Source organism: Phyllopteryx taeniolatus, chromosome 23 (genome assembly GCF_024500385.1).
Source record: "Phyllopteryx taeniolatus isolate TA_2022b chromosome 23, UOR_Ptae_1.2, whole genome shotgun sequence".
Lineage (NCBI taxonomy): Eukaryota > Metazoa > Chordata > Actinopteri > Syngnathiformes > Syngnathidae > Phyllopteryx > Phyllopteryx taeniolatus.
In genome coordinates this window covers 1,127,670-1,154,442 of record NC_084524.1, presented here as the reverse complement: position 1 = coordinate 1,154,442, position 26,773 = coordinate 1,127,670, and the positions used below count along the sequence as shown (strand labels likewise).

Below are 26,773 nucleotides of genomic sequence, written 5' to 3'. Positions count from 1 at the left end.
GTCTCCGTCGGGTAAGTGCCCCCTGATCTTATCCTCAGTGGAGGATGAAACGGCGAATAATTGCTGGACAAAAAAAATGGTTACACTCTTAACGTTTCAGAATTTTCTTGTTTAGTTGGATGTGGTCAAGCTTAATATGTCCACTCTGTCACCGTGAAATATCAGTGGATATAAAAGCCTTTGGAAAATTGCCGAGTGACGCTTCACTATGTGCTCATTAAATGCTAACATTTGCCAAAAATGCCCACCCTGTCAGCAAGCTCACATATTTTGCTGTTTGCATGTTCATTGATGGGGGGGAAAAAAAGTGCAGAAGCTTGACCAACATGCATTTCTAACGGGATGTAACATCTACTTAAGTTTCATGGTTGAAATGGGAACGTCTCAAAGGCGCTTCGTGGCGATATTGACTCGTGTGCAAGACGAGAGTTGAATGCATATCACGGAGGCTCTCGCTCCCTCCACACCGTAAACCACACTCGAGACTCGTCACGATAAAACAAACAGAAGCGAGGGGGAGGGCAGGGGGCGGGCTCCAATCAGAGCCCACGGCAGGAACTGTTCAATTTCACCAATCATAAATATTTCACAGAGATGAAACTTCCAAAAGTGACTGGCGTTATTAAGGCTTATAAATAATTGAAAAAGCCGTAATTGCCCTATTTTCATTTTGCACATGCACACCACCCGATAAACACCATCCTACTTTCTGAGCCAAGGCGTTCGATACGTACGTTTTGCACCTTTCGGTACTGCGACTTGGAGTCCGGCGGGACTCTCAAAGCGAAACGGAGAGAGAGACACGCACCAAGGAACCGCTGCCTCGCCTGCTGCCATCTGCAAGCAATCTGGGCCTGGCTACGACCGAGCCAGCCGGAATAAGTCATTACACGTGTTTTCCACCGTCCTTGTCCCCAGAATGAGCGGGAGGCGAGACTATCGGATCACGGGCTCACGTGGAGCGACGCTCGTACGGCTCATGCTCACGTCAAATACCAGTGGCGGGCCGAGGATTTGCTAGCTGGGCCTTCAATGGGAGCGAGCCGGACTTAACGCCAGGAAAATCATCTGGAGCAGTTCACAATCAGTATTTAGCCAATAACATGACCAAAAGAATACAAAATAAAATGCACCATATACTCACCACAGATGCTGATTATTACATGTCATAATGTGCGCAGATTGCTACCAGTCCGTCTCAGCCCAACCAATCGGAGGACGGAAAAATACTGACGTTACCGTGAGGTCGGTTAAGGAAAGCAAATTTGATGGTTGAAGTTGCATGGGCCGCCACCGCGAGTGATTCCGAAGGCCCTGGGCAGATTACATCGGCATGGCAACACACAGAGGCTGAGATCTGATTGGACAAAAATAAAGAATCTAAGAGCCACATGCGCGTCCGGTGAGCAATTCAGCAAAGACAAACGATGTGCGATGATCACTGATTGAAATCTGAGCATTGATTGTCACTTCGATCAAGGCCCAATTTCACAGTGCAGCTCAAAAATAGATGTATAACTGATTGATTTCACATCTAATCACATATTAAGCGCGTAAACGTAGCACAATCAATGCATGAATTGATTTGAGATGACAAATGGCACAAAGACGCAAGCAGGTTTTCTGAAGCAGACTTTATTTGCATCCTGTCATGTCACGCGATCACTCTCACGCCCTGACAACAATTGAGCACAAAAAAGGCAGAGTCGTCCTTGCAAATTGCCGCAGTCGATGTGCTTGCATCCGACCGCCACCTGGAATGAATCGCTCCTTGTGTCTTTACAATGTGCGAAGCTCACATCGGTCACACGGCGGCGGTCTCGTTCGGCATCGTAAAAAAAAAAAACGGTTGATGGGATTGATTCGAACCGACGGTAGAAAGCGGCTAGCGCTCTGAAGAAGGCGTTGATTGCTATTTCCGTCAGACCCGCCGTATTGTTCTTTTGCTTCAGTGACGTCACAGTGCTTTTTTTTTCTTGGTATTGATCAGCTGCCAAAGACAAACGACCTTCAGCAACAGCGTGTGCGAAACTATGCACTACTTAACATTGCGCACTACTAGCACTACTACTGAAGTGCTAGTAGAATTTGTCACTAGTAGTACTAGTAGGCCAAAGTTTTCCTACTTCTGGTGAGGACAAAGAGTTCACGAGTACATGGACCTTATGATGGATCACAACAAAAGCCATTTGAGGAATACAGTAGTGCCTTGAGATACGAGCGACCCGACTTACACAGTTGTTGTTGTTTTTTTAGATACAAGATGATTTTTTTTTGCGGAGATTTGTGAGCAAAAACTTGAGATACGAGCGCTGTATGGTGGCAGTGAACTCAACTTCACGACAAGCAGCACTTTTGCAGACTGTGAACAACGCAAGCTGTATATTGCCACTCCCAGTTCAAGTTTACTGTCCAAATTACACACTTTGTACCCAAAACAAGCATATCGCTTTGCTCTAGAAAAATCCCTTTAGCTTAAAGCTAACAAACAATGCAAAACACCAAAAAAGGGCTAACGAATAGCATCGATGTTGCGGACTAATAGTACTGCAGCTTACTGAGGAGTTTTGACCGGCTCCATGTACATGCATATATTTGTATTATACTGCCCCCAGGTGGCCGAGGCGCGCACATCAGAAGGAGCATCACTGTGTCCACTGAATAGAAGCAAAAAGCCGTTTATTATTATTTCTTTTTTTTTACATTCTATTGATGTCCTCACTGTACGCGTTTATAAAGTACAATATTATGAGTATATATTTTGTTTGAATTGAAAAGGTATTCCAAAATGTTCTGTTCATTTATTTCAGGAGGCTGGAGTGCATGAATGGCATTCGCTTTCACTGCGACACGCGTTGTCACGGAACAAATTCATTCAAGGCATCACTGTACTTCCACATCCTTGATAACCAGCTTGAATTCAAACTAGTAGGCCAAAGCCTGGTCCACTAGTGCACCCTAGTCGGTCTGCTAGTGAGGACGAAACTGGTACTAGTATACTGATTTAATGCTGAAAGTCAAGGACATTCAATAAACGCTCAAACGGTGTCCCATTTGTCAGGCCCCTGAAAAGTGCTTTATGGAGGTTTGCTGCCCTCTAGCGACCATAACTCCCCTTCCACCAGTTTCCTAATCTCCGTCAAATCATCAAATATTTGTGATCGAGCCTCTAAACATCCCTCGTCATGTGACTGTCCGGATGCACTGCACATACACTTTTCTGGCCTTTTGGGTGTCGAAAACGGAAGCAAATGAAGCAGTGGCAGAGACGAAGGCAACGTGGGAGGACATTTCCATGCTTTCGGAGTGCGTGAGCGCGGGTGACACTTCCAAAGGCCACCTCGACACTGCCGTGAAATAGAAAAGTAGCGCACGCACACGCATACGCACACTGACTGAGTGACCCCATGTTTTTCAATGTTAAAACACGGTTGACTTGAAGTGCTTACAACAGATGCACACAATTGATTAGAGATAAAATAGTGTATTACAGTGAATAAGTGCTCTCCGTCAGTACAATCAAATCCTAAGAAAAATAGTTTGTTTTTATTTTGTGTGGACGAGGGGGGGGGGGATTGAGTCCTTTGTGCAGCTCCTCTTCATTCATGTTGTATATTATCCAATGTCTCCTTTTGCACACGGCGTTTCACAGGTTTGTGTGTGTGTGTGTGTGTGTGTGCGTGTGTGTGTGCTTTGCATCCGCGTGGGCGTGTCCATCCGAAGTGTGCGGCAGATGAGGCTGCTCCCTTGCTGGCTTTTCCTCCAAATTGAGGACTAAGAAGTAGGCCAGGGAGCTGAGCCCGTTCCAGTCTGCCCTCGACCAGAACGAAATGGACGGGTGCGATGGACGCCACGTTTGCTCTTATTGAGCGACATTTGTTTGCCAGTTGGACTTGGCGTGCTGATGTGGCAAGCAGCATGGCTTCTTTGCAGCGCAGAGGCGGAGGAGGAGGACGAAGAGGAGTTATTGACATCCTCCTCAGCACTTGTTTTTAGGTTTGCGAAACAAAACAAAAACTAGTGGAAAAAGCGCGAAAGCGTACCAGTGCCCTGCGATTGGCTGGCGACCGGTTCAGGGTGTACCCCGCCTCCCGCCCGAAGATAGCTGGGATAGGCTCCGGCAGCCCGGGACCCTAGTGAGCAGAAGCGGTCAAGAAAATGGATGGATGGATGGATGGATGGATGGAAGGATCAGCACCAAATTGTAGGACACATTTTTCCTCACCTTGATCTAGCGCGTAATGGAGATGAGATGGTGCAGAAGACGCTTTTGTGTTCCATCAGTGCACGATGCGAGGTACATCAAGGCATGTCTTGATGAGTTTGCTGTGGAAGAACTGGACTTCAGATATCATGGCCAGCTGGACGTTCGTTGTGGTTCCCTCCCTACTCCTGTTCTTGCATAGATATTTCTCGAAGTGAGATCTCCTGTCTTGCCTCACTCTGGCTGTGTCTGGAATCGCTCTGTATTTACTATATAGTGCCTTATAAAGTGAGTTGGCCATTTTGCAGTGCAGTGTTTGAATGTAGAGCAAGTAGAAGTTGTCCCCTCTACAGAACCCTCAATGTACACACCAGTAGAAAACAAGCAACCAGCACAAGAAAAGCAACACGGTGAACCCTCGCATTTGCAAATTTTGGGGGGTAAACTATCCTACGTTATTCGCTGAAAAACCTCTTGTACTCGGGCGAAAGCCATGCCAAATATAAAAGTATTGCTTTGGTGCCGTGTTCAAGTAAGGGGGAGGCCATAGCCTTGTTCAAGAGAAACAAACTTGCTTTGCTGCCATCTTGTGGCATCTATAGGCAACTACAGAACTCTTTGGGTGGGCGTCAATTGTTTGTGGCTTTTTGCTAATCGCACTGCAGTCCACATATAAAAATTCCCGTTTTGTGGTTAGGGAGGCGGGAATGAGCTGAAAAATTCCAAACATAGCCACTGCGTTTGGAATCATTCAGCTCCATTGCTAAGCACTTTGCAGGTACTAAATATACAGTGCTAGCTCGACTTACGAGTGAGCTGCGTTTTTTGCGATGCAAACCATCACTCAACCGATTTGTGCCTAAATTTCAGTTACGAGCGCGAGACGGTGGCCGCGGAAGTTAACAATTCTTTAATAAAGAGACTTTGAGCTGTAACTTTGAGCAAAGCAAAATGCCATAGATGGGCGAAAAAGCGGCATTGATGTCGCAGTGTTATAACGCTTTACGCACCAAACGCAAACGTCAACAGAACAATAGTGACAGTGACATGTACTCTAAATCCACAAAATTTCCTGCAGCTTACTGAGCAGTTCTGATCGCCGTCTTAATTTAACGTTACAAAAACGTTTGCTGTATGATGGGAGGATGGAAAGGTTGAAGGGAATTTCCATTTCAACAGGGAAAGACGATTTGTGTTTTGCGATATGAGCGTGGTCACGGACCGAATTCAACTCACACGTCAAGTTCACACTGTTTCGTGTTTGGTGAGTCGGAAAAGAGCGAACGATTCCAAACACAGCCGGGGTTCATTCCGAAGCGTTTTGGAGGTTCAGAGACGGTCCCCGGCGTGGCAGCTCTCGTCCCCGTGGATGATCAGCACAGGGAAGAAGAAGGCATCCTGGTAAGAAGGCGGCCGATCCCTCTCCCCCGCGCCTGCGCCTCCGTCTCGCTCGGCGGCCTCTTCGTCCCTGTCTCCGCCTCCGCCTCCGCCTCCACCTTCCCCTCTCCTTTCCTCAACGTCCTCGTCCTCATCCTCGTCCTCATCCCCTTCTCCTTCCAGCACACCTCGGGTCTCCTCGTCGACCTGCCTGGAACCCAACCCCAGGAACCCCCCCGCGCCTGCTCCGCTTCCTGGCCCATCCTCCCGACTTCCCGCCAAGCCTCCGCCCACGCTACGTGAATGCAGCAGGCTGTTCCGTCTCCCTCCTCCGAGCCTCCCCAAGGAGAATCCGCTTCGACTGAGCACCAGCCGGCCCCCGATCCCCCCGCCGTGCCCGGCCGCCCTCAAGCCCGCCACGGTAGCGTTGAGGAGGGCCGCGGTTCCCGTGGGCGCCCTCAGTCGGGAGGGCAGACTGGAGCTGGATGTGGTCCTTCGACATCGGGGGCAGTTCTGGAGGAGGTACGTCGAGTTGAACGCCACAGGCAGGGCCGGGGGAGGCCGGTTCCCCTCCGGGTTGGGGACGGCGCCCGGGGGCCCGGACACGGGCGTGTAAGCGGCGGGGTTCGTCCCCCCGCTCGTGTCCAAGTCCATGAGGATTGCCTCTGAGTAGCTGGGAACCATCTGCTGGTTACAACGGATGTGCCACTCCAGTTCGGTCATGTCCACCGTGTTGACCCGGGAGATGGCTCTGTAGCTGGACCCGTTCAGACCCATCCCCGCTCCTCCGTTCGCAGTCTCCCCTTCGCCCCTCCCGCCCACTCCTGGCCCACCGCCGCCGCAAACGCCTCCTCCGCCGAGATCCTCGTCCTCGCCGAACAGCTTCTCCACGTGGTAGTGCACGTAGGCCGTGCGGTACTCGGACACTACCCGCAGCGGCCACGACAGCAGGAAAGCCGAGGCCAGCCAGAACACTCTGTACCTGGAAAACCACGGCTGGTGAGCCGGGTCCGGGAAGGCCAGGATATGTTCGCGGAAATCCACGTTCTTCAGGTGCATGCCCTCCCGGGCCTCCATGTAGTCGTCCAGGCCCTCGTTCTCGCCGAAGAAGCGTGCTCGCTTGGGGCGGGAAGTAGAGTGTCGATGAGAATGTGTGACGTGACGTGCTTTAAGATAAACGTTCACGTTTCAAGAAAGCTACAGTGGCAAAGATCAATCGAGCAAGTAGAGTCAAATCATTTGTTTTGGTTAGGCAGCAACGCAAAGTCAAGTTTAGTCTTTCATACGTTTTAGCCAAGCAAGTTCCAAGTCCTAAAATTGGTGATTTAAGTCATGCGACTCGAGTCACCCACTTCTGCTTCTCCAGGTCACTTACCTGGGTGAGATAGGCGGCCTCAGCACGTGCGCTGGAGAAGCTGAGGATGGGGAATAAATTGGTCATCTTTCGCCCAAAATTGCGCCGAGCGACCAGAATGTGAAGGATCGTAACGATCCCGGGACGCAGCGGCCTCACCTGAAGCACTTGGTGAAGCGGAGTCGAACCGCCGAGTGCAGCTGCAGGTCCAGCAGCTCCTTGGACACGTCTTTGACGCCGTAGCGGGCGTAGTCAAACTCCGAGCTGGAGGCGTGAGTGTTGACCCGTTCGTGGTAGACCTGGAAAGGAAAGCCAGCAAAACATTTGGAATTGGTCAAATGTTTGCATAAAAAAGCAAACGCTTCTAAATGATTAAACTGAACTGTGCTGCACACATTTGAACATTTAATTCAGTGATTCTGTCACATTCCACTAGAGGGAGCCCACGTACCCCTTTGCAAACTACCACCGGCAACATGCAGCGACTCTAAAGTGAGAGCAGTGTCGCTCACCTGTGTGGTGGTGTACGCGTCTCCGTTGCGATATCTCGTCACCTGCCTGGTCCTCCTCACGTAATGGTAGCTGATGGCCTTCCACCAAATGCAGGGCGTGGCCTGCTGGAGCCGCTGCACGCGCTCGTACACGTCCTGCGTGTTGACAAACGTTTCAGGGATTCGCTTTAGCAGCTGCTTAGACCGGTGCGTCTCAAATTTGGTTAAACATGACCAACATATAAGAATTATTGTTGCGAAGCAGGCCCAAGTCTTCATCAATAATGAGACAGAGGTTTTATTCTTAAAAAGTATGTTTACTCTTACTGTAAGCTTCTGTAACTGTAATTATGCATAGTTTGAACGTTAACAATGTGATTAAATATGGGAGAATTAAAAAAAACTCTACTCAAATAATGATTCAATTAAATTGCATCGCACATAAAAGTTCAAGAAAAATTGTACCGAAATAAATGTTTGAAAACACAGTTCGTGAAGATTAAATGCAAATGTGTTGTACTTCAAAGTTAAATACAACTGAAGTTTGCTTGAAAAATGTAAAAAAAAAAAAAAAAAAAGTGGAAGCCACGGAAACATTATCCAGTTTGAACATTTAATTCAGTGATTAACTAAAAGGCTAAATACAACTAACTGTTGTTATACTGCACTTACGAAGTATGAGAATGACTTTTTAGGTAATGAAGCAAGGACGTCATTACACGCTGGCGACTTTTAGCAACAACGCGACGTGCCGTGAGCAACGTCCCCCGAAAAAGAGCCGGAGCGCTGCGCAAACCTGGAATTCGGCGTGAGCCAACACGGCTGTCTTGGAGAAGCAGTGCCAGCACTCCACCAGGTAGACCACGTAAAGCATTCCCAGGAAGGCCAGCGGGATGTAGAGGTAGCCGCTGGAGCACGGACTCTCCAAGCGTCGGACGTCGTTGTAGTAGGCGGCCGAGGTGGCGTTGCCGTCGGCGGCGGCCACGCGCACCGGCGAGGAGCTGAGCACGGGCACGCGGCACAGGGCGCACCAGATGAGCGTGGCGAAGCAGCCGTACATCAGGAGGGTCAGGAGGAGGCACTTCCAGTGGGACTCCCGGCACAGGGACGACGCCACCGACTGCTGGATCGGCCGTTGCTAAGGGGACGGAGAGGCGGAGGCTGAAAGGCGCTCGCCGCATCGTTCCGTTTCATTTATTCGACTCATTTGTCCAATCGGCCGTGTTGACTCAATCAGTCGCTCTGGGCCTTGAGAGACGAGTGAGGGTTTCGAGATACGAGCCTTTTTTTTTCGGAGATACCGACGCCGTACGGTGGCAGTGAACGCAACGCAACAGAGGGAGTTACGCCTTGTGTCTGGAAAACAACCAAACGACGTTGCTTCAAGGATGGCCCGCTAGCTTAACGCTAACATTTAGTGGACGACGTCATTGACATGCTAACAGTTAGCATCGACAGTCACAGATTTAAAAGCAACAGATATTTGAACATAAACGGTAGAGCAACACATGTAGACGGATAATATAACAATACCTACAGGCATATATGTTTGATACTGAAAAAAATGACTAATATTCCAGCATCTTACTGAGTGACTGGCAGTAGGAGCAGAAGTATGATTATTATTAAGTATTATTCGTCGTTGCTCATTTGGGAAGGTTTTTTTGTCCATGCGGTCTGGCAAAACGTGGTGCCCAAGTTTCATACATGTCACAAAATGATGATAACACAGAGTACGTTGCCCTCCAAAGGTCGTGTAGGTGACGACCTCCGTGCTTGGTTAAGGGCGTCGCATTTCGTAACGAGTAAGCTCGCAGTCGTGACCGAAACGGATGCATTACCACCCCGGATGCATCGCAGCATTAGTGCTGCACACTCGCAAACGGTTAATGGCTGGCTAAGTGCACGGGGCCTCGCTTGCACTGCGCGGACATCGCATTACAGCTCCTCCCCTCCTGCCCGTTCGCCGGCGCAGCATCGCGATGCCCGTGAATAATTTAGCTGAGAAGGCTGCTTTCAGGAGGACCGACTCCACTCCAGCGCCAGGCAGCGTAACTACCGCGTGCGCGCGCGAGAGAGGATGTCGCGTGCGGCGCGGTTCTCTCTCTGCTTTTGACGAGCGCACTTGAAGGGCACACGCCAGCAGTCTTCTCTCTGGTCTCTCTGCTGAGGCCGATACGAAAGCGTTCTGTCAGATCCCGTTGGAATGACTTGCCTTCGTGCCGCCTTCGCTTATGTAATCATTCTCCTTCCCCGAATTTTCTCTTCCAACCCCCCCCCCCCCTCCCTTCTTTCGAAGAGTTCCCTCTCCATCATCCGCCAAACCCCCACCCGCCCACGTCGTCGCCACGACATCCTCCTTCCCTCTGGGCGTCTCTAAGTGGATTTGAGCGAAAGCGTCACGAGCGAGACGCCAGGAATGTTCGCGGAACGCTGAAGACGCTCAAGTAAAAGCTCGGCCAAGGACTGACTTGACTTTTGCGAGCTTAATTCTTCTATTTATCCGGTGAAATTATATTCCATTCCCAGTCAATTCTGCTTCCGGTCCGTGTATGTGGACGCCAGCTATTTCGTCCAATCGCATTTCAGCTCCTATGCGTTACCATGTCAATGTCATCTGCCCGGGGACTTCAGAATCAGCAGTGGTGGCCCACGTAACCTCAATTAGACAAGCGACGGGGCCGCTTCTTTAACCAATCAGCTGTTACATTCGTCTTCGCAGGGCCCTCCATGACGTCAGCATTTTTCCCGTCCTTTGATTGGTCGGTCGGAGCAAAACCTGCTCCAGCCAAGTTGGACGAGCAAAACGCGCCTGAAACGATCTGCACACGTGAATACTCCCATATTCGGCTTCTCTGCCGAGTATGATGTCGCTTATGTCATTTTGGCATGTTATTGGATACATATAGATTGTTTTGAGTCCATCTGTTCTACTAGTTTTGTCCACACCGCGTCCAGAGTGAAGCCGGTCTCCGCCGGCTTCCAAAATGGAGTCCACGGCGTTTGTAGTTAAGGCGAGTCGGCCTTCTTCTCCGTCTCCATCTCGGCGCGGGCTATAATTAGCAAATCCGGCCGCGTGGGCGTCAGGGAAATGAAGTGAGGATCGGGGAAATGGGCTGCCGAGGAGGCCTGCAATGCATTGTGGGGGAAAGCAAGCCAGAGCGGGGCGAGCGTTTGGTGTTTGCTGTCGTTAGCCATCGCGCAAACTATTAGCGTGACTTAGGCATCCAAGGGTGTCATATTTCCTTTCTGCGAGGAGCACAAAAACGCTCGTAGTTATGAAATGAAACTGTCATAAATGAACGAAGGACTCGACTGCACTCTGGCAGCTGACTATTGACCGAAGGTAAATGAGATAAGTGCTCGAGTGGAGTGGAGCTCGGAGGATGAGGACAAATCGTCCACGCTGCGCCGGCCCAAAACAGGAAGGCCGCGGTAATGGGAAGCGAGCGTAATGGCGGCGCGCTCCGCCCCGCGCGTTACGAGCCCACGCCGAGCGAGCGAGCGGCCGAAGAACGGACCGACACCACGAACAATAGGTTTCCATACAAAACTATTTCGAATTCACAACAGTAAATCGCGTGCAAAGTAAATGCTGACATAAGCCAAAAACAGCCATCCTGTCTGCAAGCTCCCATCTTTCCATTCTATTTTGCTCATCGTATTTCTTGAACATTTTGCACACGTCCCTGTAAAAGCTGTCCACCCTGTCGCGATGAGGAAGCGATGTCGCCGCCGATGTCGCCAGAGTTTCGCGTCCTCAATGGAGGCTGAAAGTGCGGCTGCTTGCAAAAGAAATATTTGGTCATTTTCCTCATATGATGTGTGCACTAAGGCAAATATGTCCACTCTGTCGTGGAGACATATCAATGAAGATCAAATGGATTTACAAAGTCAGCAGTCAGCTTGCAAAGGTCCACCGTGTGCTGATGACGCGCCCGCTTGTCCACCCTGTCAGCAAGCCGACATATTGTGCTGTTTGTGGGAGCTTGACCAGCAATTTCGCATTTCTTCCAGCTGAACGTGGACGAACGTCAAGTTCAATGGAAAACCTCAACTTTTGGGCAAGTCTCAAAGGCACCTTACAGTGATTTTGAAGATGATTAGGATTGTTGTTGTGAAGACAACCGCAGCACAACATCGTACTGTAGGTGTGATCGCATACGCGCTTGGGTTTCATGATCATTTTTTGTGTGATCGACGGCCATCAAAAACGACGACGACGACGACGACGACGAGTGTCCTTGACCGGCTCGCGCTTTCCCACCGCCACGGCGTCTTGCACTAAAAGGTGAGTGCGTCCTTACCTGCTCTCGTCCTGAGCCTTCCTCCAAGATGGGCTCTTGTGCGGCGGCCCTCTCCTCCTCCGTCCGCATCTTCCCTCCTGCCGCTCCTCGCCGCCTCCCCCGCCCCCTCCTTCTAGAAGCGGGCACAGGCGGCGGCCGCGTCCGAAGGCAGGCACCTCCTCCCGGGTGGAGCAGCGGGCTCGGTCACCCCGGTCAGCTCATCCGCCGCGAGTCGGTGTCCGATTTCTCCATGGCGGCGCCTGCGGCAAACCGGCATCATCTCGCCCGCCTCTTGCCGCTCGAGCTCCGTCACACGGCGTCCTTGTTCCTGCTGCTGCTGCTGTGACGGTGGCGCAAAACCGGAGACGCAAAGATGCCCGATAGCGCCGCAAAAGCGCAGCCGCCGAAGCTGACTGCCAGCGCCGCTTGTGCTTTTGCACCTTGCCTTTTCTCTGACGTCATCGCCGTTCCACATACGGAGGCGCGCGACACCCCCTCCCCGGCGTGCACGCGCGCGCAGTCTGCACGTGGATGAGGATTGCGCCGCTAATGACCTCTGCAAAGGCCCCTTAGTTACTGTGGTTTAGACATCAAACTCATTTTCAGCGTGACTTCCACAAGGAAGGGTGACAAAGCAAAAAGCTGAGTAGTATCATCTTTAACAATTTGAAAAAATAAAATAACAGGACTTTCGATTTAAAAAAAAAAAAAATTTTTTTATTCAATTCCCCCCCAAAAATGTGTGCCGACTTTGAACATTTTGAAGGTCAAAAGGCCAGCGAGCCCCTTTAGCATAGCTGCCTTTGTAACTCCACCTCACATTCGTAGCATAACGTTAGCATTCTGGTTAACAAGCTAAAAAGAAGTAAACCGCTTGCCTGGCGTTCCCGTGGATTGAAAGCACGAAGAGAATATAAGCAACGAAACAGACACACCACTTTTATTTGCAACAGACCTTACATGCAGCATAGACTGCTTTTTGCGTGAATTGACGTGCTCTTTACAGACTAGCAGTGCGTGTATGGTGCCCTGTGGAGAAAAAAAAAAGAAGGAAAATAGCGCATGTATGAAAGGGTGGACTGCAACAGGTTTCGGTTGACTTTCTGCAAATGTACGTACATGCGCCGGCAGCAGAGGCCGGCCCTCGAGAGCTGGCCGGCTTCCGGGACTCTTCGGGGGCCCCCGAGGGTCTCCCGCTGCACCGGCCGGGGCCGTCTCGCAACCAAACGTCGTGCAAGCTCTCAGGAAGCACGGGTACATTTGTCAAGGACGCCAATTAGAACAGCGCTTTCTCACGTCAAATTCGACATGATTACCCAAATGCCATTACGACATGGAAGTTGACTCTCTTATTGGTGCAATAACAAATGCATATTTTGTACAGAAGAAAAATCGGAACGTTCTGAAAATGAAGTAGACTTATTTTGTCAGGGTTCAAATTCGTCATCTTACGAGAATGTTTCCAATAAAACAACAACAACTCTAATCGTGGAGGGATGGCAGATTTATGTGATCGTATCCGAGCTTTTACTTGGGCCAGTGAGACTAGTCAAATTGTTCTTCGGTGTAAATATGCAGGCGTCGTATCAAAATCGCAACGTCGGTGTAGCGACCTCGACCTCCACAAAAGTGGCCAAACTTCCTTGTCGCATATTTGGCAGGATATTGGCTGTGACGGGCAGAAAGATGATGTCGGTCTCCGTGGGGATGACGATGTCCTGGGAGATGTACTTGGCCGGATCCGTGTAGCCCTCGTGCGCATCGCACATGGCAAACAGCTCGATTTTCAGTTGGACTCGCAGACCCGCCGGCACCTAGACGAACGCACGGCGAGCTCGACAGAGCGCAAGCGATCGAGCGAGCGCGGCTCAATTGAACTTACGGGCCCCGGATGGTACTTGACACGAAGGCCTGAAGAGATCGGAGGCTGTTTCACGTGGAACCTGCAAGACGAGTCCAGCGTGAGCGATGGCGAACGTGAGCCGGACGCCGCGTTTGCACTTGCGGATCGGCGCGCCTCGCCTGCAGGTGTCGACGCCCACGTTCTTCATGACCACGGTGACGGCAGAGTGCGTGCCGTCCCTCCGCAAACCGAAGTCCACGCTGGACGGGCGCAGCTCGAAGCCTCTGGTTATAGTATTTGGGTCAGCCAGTGAAATGGTGCGACACCTGCGCCGCACTGGCTCCTCCACAGAGCGGAACTAAGGGGGGGAAAAAACGTTTTCAAGTCGATTCATCCAATGGCAATCGTGTGTTTTGGCATTCGCAACACAGACGCCGCGGATGTACAGTTCACAGTACGTGCGTGCTGTCTTACGTGGCGATTGGGCACACTGAAGGGTTTGGAGCTGACAATCGACGGCGGAAGTCTGACGCTCGGCCGCCCGGGCCGCCCGCTTACGTTCGCCCGGCCCGACCTCAACGGCCCGGAGGAGTCCGTCCGAAGGCTCGGAGCTGGGACGGACGCGCACCGCACACGAGAGTCACGTTCACATTTGAGTTCCCGCTGAAATGCGCGCCAATGTACCTGCTGCGGTTGGAGGCGACGTTCCTGGCACCCTGCTGCTCCTCGCCGCCGTGTGACTGAGCGTGCACACACATTGCTTTCATTAACTTCTTATTATGGGAGCTGACCCGCTGACCCGCTGACCCGCTGACCGACCTGGCGGAATGAGGTGTCTGGTTCGAGGGCGGTGGCGCTACAATGACGTCTAGAAGGAAAACACAACATGTTTTGCCGACTTAGCTTAGCACGTCCGCAGGAGTGTATCGTTTGGGGCCCTCACGAAGATTTGGAATATTCATGCGTATCATAACATTCATTGGCGTTCCTGACCGAGATGAAGTCCGTAAAATCCCTCCACGCTTTTACTGTAATTTAAGATGGAACGGTCCATTGCGTCGGAAGGGAGGGTGAAAGCATTTGAAATGATCTTGATCGAGTAAGACTTTTCATTGAAGATTCAAGAAATTGAAGAACGCTTTATTAATAAGGTTTTTGTGAAGAGACGTTTTCACTGGGTAATCCCAAAACCGCCCGGTGTGAACGCTCCTTTGTCTTTATGCGCTTTGCCATCGATTGGCGATCAGTCTCGCCCGAGAGTCGGCCGGGATAGGCCCAGCTCGCCCGCGGCCCTAACGAGGACACGCGCTATTAAAACAAAAGGATGTTTCTGTGCATGACCCAAAACTTGAAATGCAGGGCCACCAATTAACAGCAGACATCTTTCCATTCAGGAAGACTCCAATGATTTCGGCCTCCGATCGATAAATCCAAGTGTATACTAACGCTGCTCTTCTTGCAGGTCGTCCCTCTCGAAGGCTTCCGCCGTGTCGTCTGACATCGTCAAGATGGGCCTCCTCATGTCTGGACTTCCAGGGAGGAGAAGACTCTGGTAAAAAAAACAAAAACATCAGTGTACACTGTATCAACAAAACTACCCTGGAGAAGATCAGACTATGAATTTTGAGATTGATTGAATTTTGCCTGGTGTAATGAGATGTTTTCTGGGTGAAAGTACGGCACGATGAACTTCTTCCTCAGAGCATCGACGCACGCCTTCACCTCAAACAGCTCCTCTCTAAGGGACACAGTGAACGTTTTGGCCTGTTTTACGGCCGCTTCTCCGCCGTCCTCCCCCTTTACAAATCAACCTGACTTGAAAAGTCGGGCGCCACGTGTGGCGCTTAATGAGTCCGAACCTGTACTGCTCCAGCGTGTCTGTCCACTTTGACTCCTTGACACGGGCACAGCTGCAAGAAGACGAGAGGAGAGGAGAGGAGAGGAGAAGAGAGAAGGATGAGATCCCGCGGACGTAGCCCGAACTACCGAAGCGGCCTCTACCCGACGCTGGACATGGTGGCGGGATCCTCCGAATCGTCCAACGGCTCGACCGGCGCTCGCACGGCTTGGCTGTACAGGCTGCCCATGTCGCCTGCGGGCGGACGTGTGGCCAATCAGACAAAAGCACATTGCATCCAGGCGTGACTCATGGCTCCCCTTACCTGGGGTCCTTTTCGCAATGGTGCGGGCTTCATGCGCTTCCTCTGTAAGAGACTTGAAAGGCACACTATCCAATTAGCGCACTTTGTCGCTTATTTTGGAGCAATTGTCGAATTGCATTTTGCTGTCTTAATGACAATTGTTGTGTGCTGTGTGTATGCGTCGCCGCGCCGTGTGTGTTAATGTGATTTCCGTTAGCTGGTCTATGATACGTTAGCATTAAGCTAGTGGCACCTGACTGAGCAGAACACCAGCGAGGACTCGCTCGGCTTCGGCGCGAGGCTCCTTGAGCATCACGTCCGCGGACCGCTGCGCCTTCTCCATCAAACTCTCGATATATTCCTACGAGGCGACGTCACGCAAAACATTCATTTGTCGTATTTCAGCCACGCAAGCCGCGTGTTGTCGTACAATACGTGCCTTCAGTCGCATGTCCACCACGTTTTTGAGCCTTCTGCTTAAGGGCCGGCGTTGGTACAGTTCCCTGATTTCCAGGACTTTGGGGCAGCTGCGTACAGCGACACCGGCTACGCTTCGTTTTTGCAGGCCGGGCGCCGTCGTGGTCGCAAATGAAGGACTGCCAGCCTTCTGCCACGGAGAGAGGGTGCAGTCAAAAGCCGTGACGTGCACCGCAGGGCCTTGACCTTTGAGTTGAGTTCTCACTTGACTGTCTGGTGCCTCAAAACGGGGGGAGTCACGCCCGCTACGGTTCCGGAGGGTCTGAGGCAAGAGGTCGGGGTCCAGCTTGGCGTGCATCCACCTGGACCGTGCGCTCTCGATGCTGGGCTTCAGGACGGTGATGCCGAAGTCACCTGGAGGAGTCCCGACAGCTTCTGTAGAAATGTCAGTCGGCCATTACGGCGTCAGACCGACGATTCGCTCACCTCGCGTGTCCGGCAGCGGGTCCTTCAGCAGAACCGCAGTGGGGTCCGAGTGGGCCCGGCGCAGCAGCTCCACCACGGCTTGACTACTGAGGAGCTCAGAACCCGAACCGTCCTCGTGCACCAGGAAAAGCCTGCGGTCGAAGGCGAGCAAGCGGAAAAGTGGACCATCACACCGAGAACGCGCGTGTGCGTGCGTGCGCGTGCGTGTGTCACCTGGGACGATGTTCTCGCGGCTTTGACATCGTGTCTTTGTCCTCATCTTCGTCCTCGTCTACCTCCTGCAGCGTTCTTGGAGCTGGGCCGACGTTATGCGCCGTCACCTGGCCATCGTCCGACACCTGCAGAGAGTGTCAATCTACAATCGGCCCTCAAGTGGTGCCTTGACATAAAGAACACTTTTTTAATGATCCCCAAATAGCCCCCTATAATATTATACTTTATCCAACCATACAGTCATGACATCATTCAGTCTAATTAAAAATAAGTAACCCGTTTTTGTCACACTTTTTCCTTCAATGCACATTGTGTTGCTCATTCTGGCGCGCGCGCCTTGGCCTCCTGGGGGCAGTCTAAGACAGATACTGTACTGGCCAATCGGCTCCTCAGTAAGATTCGTCGTTGTTCGCAAAGGAGACCGAATCTATCGGTCTAGCTGTAAGTATTGTTACTATCCCTCTACATGTGTTGCTGCACTGTTTTCTGTTCAGCTAGCCGTTGCGTAACGCTGGCACATAGATGCTAATTGTGAGCCCGTGTGCCTATGGAGTTTCCTATTGTACGTTAGCATGAAAGTAGATGAGGCTATGTGGTTGTTTTATATTTATTTTGCCTGCTTTTTGAAGTCGCTTTTGGGAGCGAAAGATAATATAATATAATATAATATATTTCTTATATTTCTTATATCTGCCCAACTGCTGCTTGTTGTGTTGTGAAGTGAGTTGAATTGAGCTCACCGCCGGCGTACAGCGCTCGTCGAGTCACAGCAAAAAAACGGTCCGACCGACGGCTCGTCTCTTGGGGAAAACTGGGCTGGCTAATTGCTTGACCTTTCTATCGCTCGGATTAATGGCACAGACTGGGGTCAAATGGAAAGCACGCTGTCATCCATTCAAACTCTGAACTGCAACTCACCTGAAAGCGGTTTCCATCCACGTCCGTTATGTCGCAGGCCACGTTGTCAGTGTGACTCATGACGTAAGAGGGGAGGCCGCCCCGGACGCGTCCGCTGGAGTAAACGCACTTTCCGTCGCTTTGGATGTGCAGGAGGCCGACGCTGGACGGGACCACCTTTGACGACAAAGACTCGCTTAAGAGCCCGTCGAAGAAGAACTCACGGATGACATGATGATGACGCGCATTGACAAAGTGCACCCCACCTGATAATCTCCCTCGTTATCCCCGGTGATAACAGTCCCATCCGCCAACCAGATTTCAGCAAGATGCCGTTCGGGGTACATCAACACGGTTGCGCAGGCCTCGTTTTCCACCAGCACGACCCTCTCTTTGCTGGGCGCGCTCGCGGACTCGTGTGTTTTGGCGTTCTTTGTCGCAGCTTCGCCAGGAGCGTGCCCGTCTCGCCCGGTCACGCCGATGCCGACGTCGTCGTCTGGGGAGAGGGCGCGACACGGCAACGCTGACTCTTCACGTCTTTCCCAAACTCTACTAAGTCAAGGAACACATTTTATGTTGAAAAGAAAATCTCGCATTTGCCACCATTTAAAGTGACGCTCATTAACCCCAAATACATTTCGGAGGTTCTAGTCAGCTTTTCCTGCCATTCTTTTTGCTTTCCAGCTGAAGAAAAACTAATTTCCCGTTGGTGTGAACTCTGGCGCTGTTTAGTCGAACACGAAGCTCTTATCGCGTCGTACGCTCCCTCACCGGCGCTCGGCGGCCTCTCCCGGTAGAACGTGGTGATTCTCGTGCCGTCCGCGTGATCCACGCTCACGGATCCGTCCGGCTTCCGCACCGTCACCACCAGATCTTCGCGGCTCAGCATCGTCTGCGAGCCGAGCCGAGGGGAACGGGACGATGGAGTAAGCGTGTTCGGCGGGTGAGCGGCGGCGAACTCTCACCTCTTGGGTGACCGGGTCCGACGTCTTGTAGGTGAGAAGAGAGCAGCCGGGGCTCCGCTCGTGTGTGCTGCCGACGGTGACGATTCGAGTACCGCGGGGCGTCGTCGTTGTCCAAAACCCTCGTGGCGGAGATGTGATCTGCTTCTCGGGATTTTGTTCTAGAAGCACACGCGCCAAACATGGCAGGCAAATGACAGTGTGTTGCTAGGAGCGCACACACACACACACACACACAGGGTTGATAAAGTGTCTTAAGTTTAGTGTCGTTTCCTTGCCGTCGGTGATGTCTTCTTCTACTTCTTGCAGCCACACTGGGCCAGAATCCGAGCTGGAACTTATCGCGCCGTCAGCAAAGAGCACCTGCAACGCCAACATAAATAACGAAATCAAATGCGCGGGGACAACCACGGCGAAGCGTGCCGCCGTGTTGACCTCGCTGGAGCCGTCCCTCATGTATCGGATGACGGCTCCCTGGCCGGTGACGGTGCGGGACGCCTCTTTGGCCAGACGGGGGTGCTGGCGGCCCGCGACGTGAAAACTCAGTCGCACCAGCATGTCTTGCTCCTCTGCGGACACACACGAAGAGATAGACGCACGCACGTTTTGTGAGCGCGTGAGCGCCGTCCCGCAGGGAAAGAAAAGGACATCACTGACCGTCTTCACGCATGAACTGCACAAGTAGGCCACTCGGGACAGACAGGTTGAGGCTGTTGAAAGGACCCGGGGACGCTCGGGATTGGCCTTCACACGCCTTCACGCAAGAAAGACACACACGGACACGTTGGCAGCGAATATTCGGAACGACGCATCGCCGATGGAACGCGTGTGCAACCTGCGCCTCCGCAGGGCCGCCGTCGGTCTTCGGGGTGTCTGTCAGCTCTGCTCCCGTGGACTCTTGCGGCCCTCTCTCCGTTTCGTTCACGCTCTCTACTTGGGTTGCAAAGGGGACCACATTTTTGCCCAAGTTTCAATGGGAATTTACGACGAGCCATTTTGGAAAGATTCCAACTGTGAAATTTCCCATGGGAATCTTTGAATTTCAATTCCACGGCCATTGTGGTGCAGTGGAAGAATGTTTTGAAGCGCAATCACTGCGTTACTGTGCATGCTTGACACGATGTGTCCAGGCAGGCACAATAGCGTTCAACGTTCAGCGTTCACATGATAAACACAATGGCAAAGCCTTTGCTAGGAGTTTGCACACCTTTGCATTTTTCCGGTGGTCTTCGGAAACCGTAGGACAGCCGGACGCCGTTATCCAGCAAGGCCGAGAACGAGCGCCCGGTCGCTGCGGTGGTCTTCGCGGGATTCTCTTTTGGAGCGGAGAGCGGAGCCATCGATATTACACCGTACGTGATCAATAAGCTCTGATGGATCTTTACCTTTAACGTCATTTTTGGCGGCGTGGCTAACTTGGCTGATGTGCGTGTAGAAGTGATGACCGTCCTTCCTCACGGCCACTTTCAGCATGCTGGAACCTGCGGTGACACGTTTTCTGTCAAACATCGTCTCTAAGAAATGCGCAAATGCCGTCACCTTCGACGTAGCCGACGGTCTCCACGGTAACGTGCCCCCCGGCCGCAGGGAAGACGTACTGGAGACACCCTGACAGATGGACCAACATTCCCTCCATGTGGAAGCCAGCGAAGCCCTAAAAGTCAGACACGGTGTTCCCTTTACGAACACTTTTGTAGTTGGTCGGCGCGTCTGCGTTCTCACACTGGCGGCCTCCTCTTTGTCGTCCGCTTTACTGGAAAGCGAGCGGTCGGAGGCAGCGGTCGCGGAGCTGTCGGTCGTAGCTTTGCTCTTCCCTCCCGTGGCGGCGGATTTGTCGCTTTTCTTGGCCTCCGCCGACTTCGCGTCCTCCGCCTGCTGCTTCTTGCCCGGCGCCCCTTTTGCCGGCTTCTTGCCTTTCTTGGCTTCCTCGTCCTTCAGCCTCTCCTCCTCCAGCCTGGAAGCCTGTCAGTTTGAGTGACCGCTCAATATATTTTGCACACGCGCTCTCGAGATTTTGTGCGTGCGTGAGTTGCTACGAACTTTAAGCGAGTTTTTGGTGATGAACGGCCCCCGAGGCTCCTCGTCTTCCTCCGTCCAATCTGCCACGTTTTCATTCAAGAACAAGTCCGACAACGACGGAAAGATCGGTTCATGTAAGCAAATGAATAATATTGTATTGTGGTGTGAATAGCCGCCGCACTTTCTGAAGCATGCGCAGAACTTGTACGGTTGACATCCAACAGCTGTCTCTTCAGCTCCTCTTTTTCAATCCAGTCTGCGATGGTGTCTGCTACGTGCTCCAAATACGTCCTACGATCAATAAAATCACGTTGCAAGAAAATCCACGACAATACGACGATATTGCGCTCTTACCTGAACTTGACGTCCGTGTGAAGAGCGACATCCCAGAATTCCTTGCACAAGCGATCAGAACTCATGGGATTGTGGCAGAAAATATACATGACATTATTATGACTCCCTCTGAGTGTGTCCAGACAGCGAAACTGTTGGGCGGCTGACCGGAGGACCTACGTCAAAAACACAACGTCACGTGGAACCAACAATTCACAAGATACCGATCTCCTCACTTGAGGGAACACAGCGGCCTCGAAGTGTTCAGCGTAGCGCCAGTCTGAGAGGGACCTCAGTCGACAGCTCTGAATGTCGGACAGGTCGAGCTGGACGGCTTGGCGCTCGCTGGTTTGCTGGAGGAGAAAACACATTTTAGGATCTCCTTAGAGTGTACATAATGTGGCAATTCAAATACAGTACAAACACCTCCGTAGAAGCAGAGGCGTCTCTTAGAAACGTTGGACCTACAGCAGAGGGAAAGAAATCATGACAAAGTGAACACAAACGAAATTCATTTCACAGAATAAAGCAGCAACGCACATTTCTTGCGCAGGTTGCGAAGCTTCAGCTTGGCGAAAGACAACGGGTTGTCCCAGGGGTTTACGGGGTGTTTTTTTGTTTGTTGCACCATGCCCAAAGGTCTGCAATCTTTTCCCAGAATGCCGTTTTCATCCAATCCCGTCAGCAGCATGCTCTCAAACACGCTCTGGTGAAAGAAGCGCTCCGCCTGCGGCCACGACACCTCGTCTGCGGAGCACGGTTACGTTCAAAAAGAATCGAAAACGGCAAATATTTCTTTTCGATTTCAGACCGTCGGTGCATTGGCGCTGGAGCTGTTGTTTGATGGCCCTCCAGCACGAGCTATTGGAACGCCGCTGAGCCACTGAGTTGATGAGCTTCCACGCAGGCGACCGCTTCATCATGGAAGCCTCCTCCTGGGCTGGATCCAAACCTTGAGTCTCCTACAGGGACCACAGCAAAAGCAAATAGGGGCCGAGCCCTCCCACAAATGCTAGCACAAAGTGACGTAACATCACATCTGGGCAAACAAACGTGCACTAGCACTTGACATAAACTCACCTTTTGGCATTTAGCCACATAGCGAATAACAAACGTGCAAATATGTGACTTTGACTTACAGTTATGCCAATTAAGCGCAGTGCCCTTTCATCATGGTGTCTGATGATGACGGGTTGCTCTGACCTCTTCGGTGTCTCCTCTGCATCAAACTGCTCCATAAGCATCTAACACAGAAGACAAGTGACCGGACGAAGACAACCTGCCGAGTGTATTATTTCTTTACGGTATGTGTTATCCCTCCATGTACCTCCTTGTCTTCTTCTCTCTGTACGGTGGTCAACAAACTATACAGCAAGTCTCTCCCCTCGTCTTCTGTTTCGACCTGAGGCAGGACGCTGTGCAGCATTTGGGCGACCACGTGATGGTCCAGACCGGGAGCAGTCTGAGGGCCGGGGTCATCGGGCACGTGCGATTGAAGGGACTGTTCGCTCGACATCACGACCTGGACACACAAAGGCGGTGCTGGGCCTTCTCAGTGGTGGATTAAGTTGGATGAGACCCCACTGAAGGCCCGGCTTGCTAATGCAAAAAGGCAGCGGCAATAACGCAATCCGGAAAACGTCTGAAGACGTACAAACCTGCTCCAGCATGCAGTGCAAGATGAGCGGCACAGAGCAGGCCTCGGCTGGGACATGCTCCATAAGGCCATTGTAGTGGTTCATGTCCACATCAGTGGTGAGAGATGACGGCGCCTTCTCTGTTTCACACAGAAAACCACGACAAGGTCAGCTTGTAATGAAAGTGATGATGATGATGATGATGATGATGAAAGCTCTTACTCGGGGGTGGCGGGCGTCCTGACTTCTTAGAGCGCGGGGACACAGTAGCTCCGGTCTGACAGAAAACAAACAAAAGTGAGTCCAGGTACGAAATCTATGAATTGTGTGTGTGTGTGTGTGTGTGTGTAAGTCGCATTTATAGAATCAGATGGCAGAAAAAAATGCTGATGTTTTTGGCGAGCTAGCCAGGCCTGTGAGGCGAAAATGTGAATCTGAATCCCATTGCTGATATAGTTTAAGTTACATGGGTCAGTGCTACTGGTTCTGAAGGCAACAAATAGAAGCTGAAATTTGATTGGACGAAAGAATCTCACATCCACAAATAGTCTTGGAAGCAGCGCAGCCGAGAGAAACGCTACCCAATGAAGAGAATAATAGACTGTTACGAATAAATGAAGACAATTTCATGGGACAGATATTTGAATTTACATTATCAATGTAGGTCTTCGTCGCTTGCGATCGTGTTTAGAAGGCCGACCGTCGCCGTGCTTTTACCTCTGCAGGTTGTGGAGAGTCCTGCCCGGAGACCACAGAGGGCACGCGTATGAAGTTGGCGGTATCCAAGTAGTGCTGGTGCTGCCGGCGCCAGTCCAGACAGTCGTAGATGAGATTTGCCACGCCGTCAAACAATTGGGTCGCCACAGCCATCTGCAAGCAGACAGCAAATGTGAGCGCCGAAGGCACGACACAGGAAGCGAGGGGCGACCCACCGCGGCATCGGGATCCTGGGGGTCAAAGGGCATCAACGAATCGGGGACGGCGTACTCCAGCTGAGCCACGTTGTGGAGTCGGGAGTTTGGCCCTCCGTCGTCTAGAACTTGTCTCAGAGTCGCCCAGAAGCGGTCCAGCGTCTTGGCCTGCGCCGCCGTGGCCTCTCTGGCAGCAATTTCATCCGCTGAGGGAAGACAGCAAACTGTGCCCTAAGCTAAGACAACTGTTTCCCAACCTGTACTGAGCCAAGCCACGTGTTTCACCGTGAATTGCAGACACAGTAGGTAACCAGCTACATTGACTGTGTTCCATTATTGACCTTGATGTAACTTTGTGGATTCAGAGCGGTTACTGCCAACGCTACGTTTACAGCATAACACTGAGCTACACTTTATAGGCTTGCGACTTGTATTTGTAGCTACAGCTATTGATTTATTGCGCAAGGTACTGCATTTTGGTTTGTCTGAGAGACTTCGCCAATCCAACGTGGCTAATGGCGACGCTTGACTCCGTCCGAGCGTCCGGACTGACTAGCAAAAAGAACGGCTACGTCACGTGCTGCACTCTGCGCCTGCCTCCAAAAACTCCATTTTGAACGTGAGAAAACGACTTTCGGTTTCGTACGTCATCTCTGCCCGGTGAGCATTTTTGTGTGGCGAACAAAGAAAGTTCATTTCAGCGTGGCTGAATTTGCCTTCGTTATTCATTAATGATGAATTATTTTATAAAGATGGAATTGTATTTAGTTCAAGTGAAATATCTGAAGTTGTACATTCCTATTTTACACTGTTGTCATCCATGCGCTGATCTGCCTGTCACTATACATTACCTCACTGCCATAGAAGAACAAAGGTACATTATTTGTAGCGAAGAAATCATTTTTCGACCAATCAGATGAAACGAGACGATTGCCCTCTCACCGTTGGCCTCAGAGTTTTCCTCTTGCGGCTCCGGGTGCTCGTCGCAGGGCAGGTGCGCAGCGCTCAGCCCGACGACGTTGGCGACGTGCACGCCGGCGGCATCCAGCGTCCCCGCCAGGTGCGGCTGGTGAAAGCCCAGCAGCAGCACGTAGTGCTGAGGGCCGTCGGTCGGCTCGTCGTCTTCGCGGCGACACAAGCACAGACACCCGCGTCAGGCGGTACTGAGACACCGGCGCTCCTACTTACTATCCGTCGATCCATTCACAACTTTATGACAACTTGAATCATCAACGTTGAATAGTGACTAGTGGACTTTTGCATAACCGCGGTTCACCATTTTGGGAACCTGTCCTCCTTTATAGGCAAAAGCAACAAAAGTAGCCTTTTGCCACCATCTTGTGGCATCTTGGTGCCAAGGAACTATGTTGACCTGAGTGGAAGAGTTTCATTTCGACAAAAGTAGGCAATGGTAAACCTTTTTGGGGGGCGATTGGCAGGAAGGCTCGGTCCCGATCGGCGCTTCGCTGTAAACATAATAATACAAATAATGTTGACCTATGTACTCGGGCGGCTCCACGTCATCCCTGCGTTTCAGCTTCGTTTTGGGTTTGGCGGGTGGCTCCTCCTTTGACTTCTTGTCTTTGCCTTTGGGGCCTGCTTTTTCCTTGGTGGAAGGAGGAACCGCTGCAGCCTTCGATGGAACGACGACGGAAAAAACAAAACATACCGTACGGTCAACGAGAATGCAAAACGAAAGAGCGGATTTGGCTCCCGTCTCTCACGATCTCTGCTTTTCTCCTCTGCTGGTCGTTCTCTTTGATCTGCAGGAGCATGAACTTGACAATTTGCGCCATGAGCTCCGCAGAGATCTCCTCTCGGGCCTCGAGCAGCTCCCTGGCGGGCTCCGTCACCTGCGGGAGCGCACAGCGAACATTTGGAGAGGCGGAAGACCGGCGTGCCGCGGAACTCTGTCGCGATCACGAACCTCGTAGTACTGAGGAAAAGCGTCGCGTTTTTTTGCTTTGGGGTTTCCATACTCGCGAATCTGTGTTCAAACATAAATGGACACACGTTTCACACGGCCGATACTCGGGATGCTGAGATAAATCGTCACGGCAGCAATATTCACACACAGATACGGTTGTGCCGATGAAATAAAACGGTGTACTTCGTGGACAAGGGACACGTTAGCTACCTTGGCCTCGGTGTCCTCCCAGGAGAGCGAGCTGAAAAGCTTGCGTTGCGGCTGCTGCACGGCCCGAGCCAGCACCCGGATCAGCTCCTCTTCGTGCGGACCTCGACCCACCAGCACGCAAACGCACGCTTGCCAGTGCTCCTGCGACCAGAGCGAGGACACGCAACGGATACGCATACAAAATGTGGTTGGAATCATCACACCATCGTCACGGGTTCTGGCATGGGCACTATGTGGGGCCACGCGGGGTGGCATTACACCCCAAAGTTAAATAAGAAAAAAAAAAAAGAAAAAGCAATGTGAAATGAACACATCAATTTGCGTTTTTATGGGGAATTTGCGCCCCCTTGTGGACCTGTTTCTGTATTCGTATTTGCTCATAATTCAAAGCATTTAACACATTCACTGCCATTGACGGCTTTAGAAGTCAAATAGCCATGTTAACTGGGAAGGCTGGCAGGGAATAGGTTTTCAAAGGAAATATAGGGGGACACCCCAGTGTGTTTTTCATTGGGGTGGTTGTGTGTTGGTGGGGGTCCCATTCAAGCAAAAGGACCGCCCCTGTTATAATCCAAACAAATGTCATTTTATGAAAATGTCCGGGTTTTTTTTGTTTTGTTTTCAGAACACACTGCACGCAAAACTGTTACCCTGCGTCTTTTACGGATTCGTGACTTTTGACTTTTCTGAATAATTCAAAAACCACTCGATGCAACCGAATGCATGCAGTGTGTTGGCGCAGATCCTCCGAGCAATGTCGCGCAAACCTCGTCGAAATGTGCGTTGGCGAGCCCGCTCTCCCAAGTCTGGACCTCCGGACCCTGTGCGGCGGCGGTCTTCTTGGCCGCTGCACCTTTCTTAGCTGCCTTGGGCGCCATCTCGCCGCAGAAGGAATTTCAACTCCGATTGGTGGCAGAATCCTCACGCTTGACCGTGTGGCGTCTCCTCGCGTCCCTGTTGCCCATGACAACCACACAGGAAGTCATGCGTTCAGCTTCCGGCAGCTTTCAAAGTATATGTATATATATATATATATATATATATATATATATATATCCATTTAGC

The 26,773-nt window shown here is 51.5% G+C and overlaps 2 protein-coding genes and 1 long non-coding RNA gene across 10 annotated transcripts; 1 reads left to right on the top strand and 2 right to left on the bottom strand.

The window, feature by feature from the left end:
• Window positions 1-1,617: 1,617 nt before the first annotated feature.
• LOC133472790 (transmembrane protein 151B) lies at window positions 1,618-12,218 on the bottom strand. Of its 2 annotated transcripts, XR_009786831.1 has the most exons (7): window positions 11,734-12,218; window positions 8,223-8,564; window positions 7,448-7,582; window positions 7,095-7,234; window positions 6,957-6,996; window positions 4,226-6,700; window positions 1,618-4,133 (listed from the first exon to the last, which is right to left on the bottom strand). XR_009786831.1 is itself a non-coding variant. In XM_061764144.1 (6 exons), the coding sequence occupies exons 1-6, from the start codon at window positions 11,800-11,802 to the stop codon at window positions 5,534-5,536; spliced, it is 1,893 nt and encodes a 630-aa protein (XP_061620128.1). In that variant the 5' UTR covers window positions 11,803-12,218; the 3' UTR covers window positions 1,618-5,533. The 2 variants fall into 2 exon arrangements, 1 of the variants encoding a protein (XP_061620128.1); XM_061764144.1 differs by having other exon boundaries at window positions 1,618-6,700.
• Window positions 11,389-22,580, top strand: LOC133472791 (uncharacterized). Its single transcript, XR_009786832.1, has 5 exons — window positions 11,389-11,717; window positions 15,018-15,107; window positions 21,833-22,045; window positions 22,165-22,327; window positions 22,431-22,580. It is a non-coding gene; the product is annotated as an uncharacterized LOC133472791 (long non-coding RNA).
• On the bottom strand, window positions 12,636-26,694 carry spag17 (sperm associated antigen 17). 7 transcript variants are annotated; one of them, XM_061764140.1, is made up of 49 exons: window positions 26,476-26,694; window positions 25,709-25,849; window positions 25,499-25,558; window positions 25,296-25,424; window positions 25,069-25,204; window positions 24,514-24,693; window positions 23,593-23,777; window positions 23,378-23,530; window positions 22,883-22,937; window positions 22,682-22,800; window positions 22,351-22,545; window positions 22,163-22,267; window positions 21,835-21,985; window positions 21,564-21,770; window positions 21,450-21,487; window positions 21,260-21,376; window positions 21,045-21,199; window positions 20,872-20,981; window positions 20,712-20,770; window positions 20,394-20,633; window positions 20,211-20,325; window positions 20,057-20,152; window positions 19,879-19,986; window positions 19,507-19,604; window positions 19,329-19,425; window positions 19,107-19,240; window positions 18,950-19,034; window positions 18,675-18,832; window positions 18,481-18,601; window positions 17,976-18,205; window positions 17,731-17,886; window positions 16,813-16,937; window positions 16,600-16,730; window positions 16,379-16,527; window positions 16,136-16,303; window positions 15,950-16,057; window positions 15,718-15,769; window positions 15,557-15,647; window positions 15,415-15,465; window positions 15,200-15,293; window positions 15,002-15,104; window positions 14,375-14,423; window positions 14,240-14,295; window positions 14,030-14,166; window positions 13,735-13,913; window positions 13,595-13,655; window positions 13,379-13,526; window positions 12,832-12,966; window positions 12,636-12,741 (listed from the first exon to the last, which is right to left on the bottom strand). In XM_061764140.1, the coding sequence occupies exons 1-49, from the start codon at window positions 26,584-26,586 to the stop codon at window positions 12,713-12,715; spliced, it is 5,910 nt and encodes a 1,969-aa protein (XP_061620124.1). In that variant the 5' UTR covers window positions 26,587-26,694; the 3' UTR covers window positions 12,636-12,712. The 7 variants fall into 7 exon arrangements, 6 of the variants coding, with proteins under 6 accessions (XP_061620124.1, XP_061620121.1, XP_061620123.1 ...); XM_061764137.1 differs by having other exon boundaries at window positions 18,950-19,240; XM_061764139.1 differs by having other exon boundaries at window positions 16,136-16,300; window positions 18,950-19,240.
• Between the last annotated feature and the right edge of the window lie 79 nt (window positions 26,695-26,773).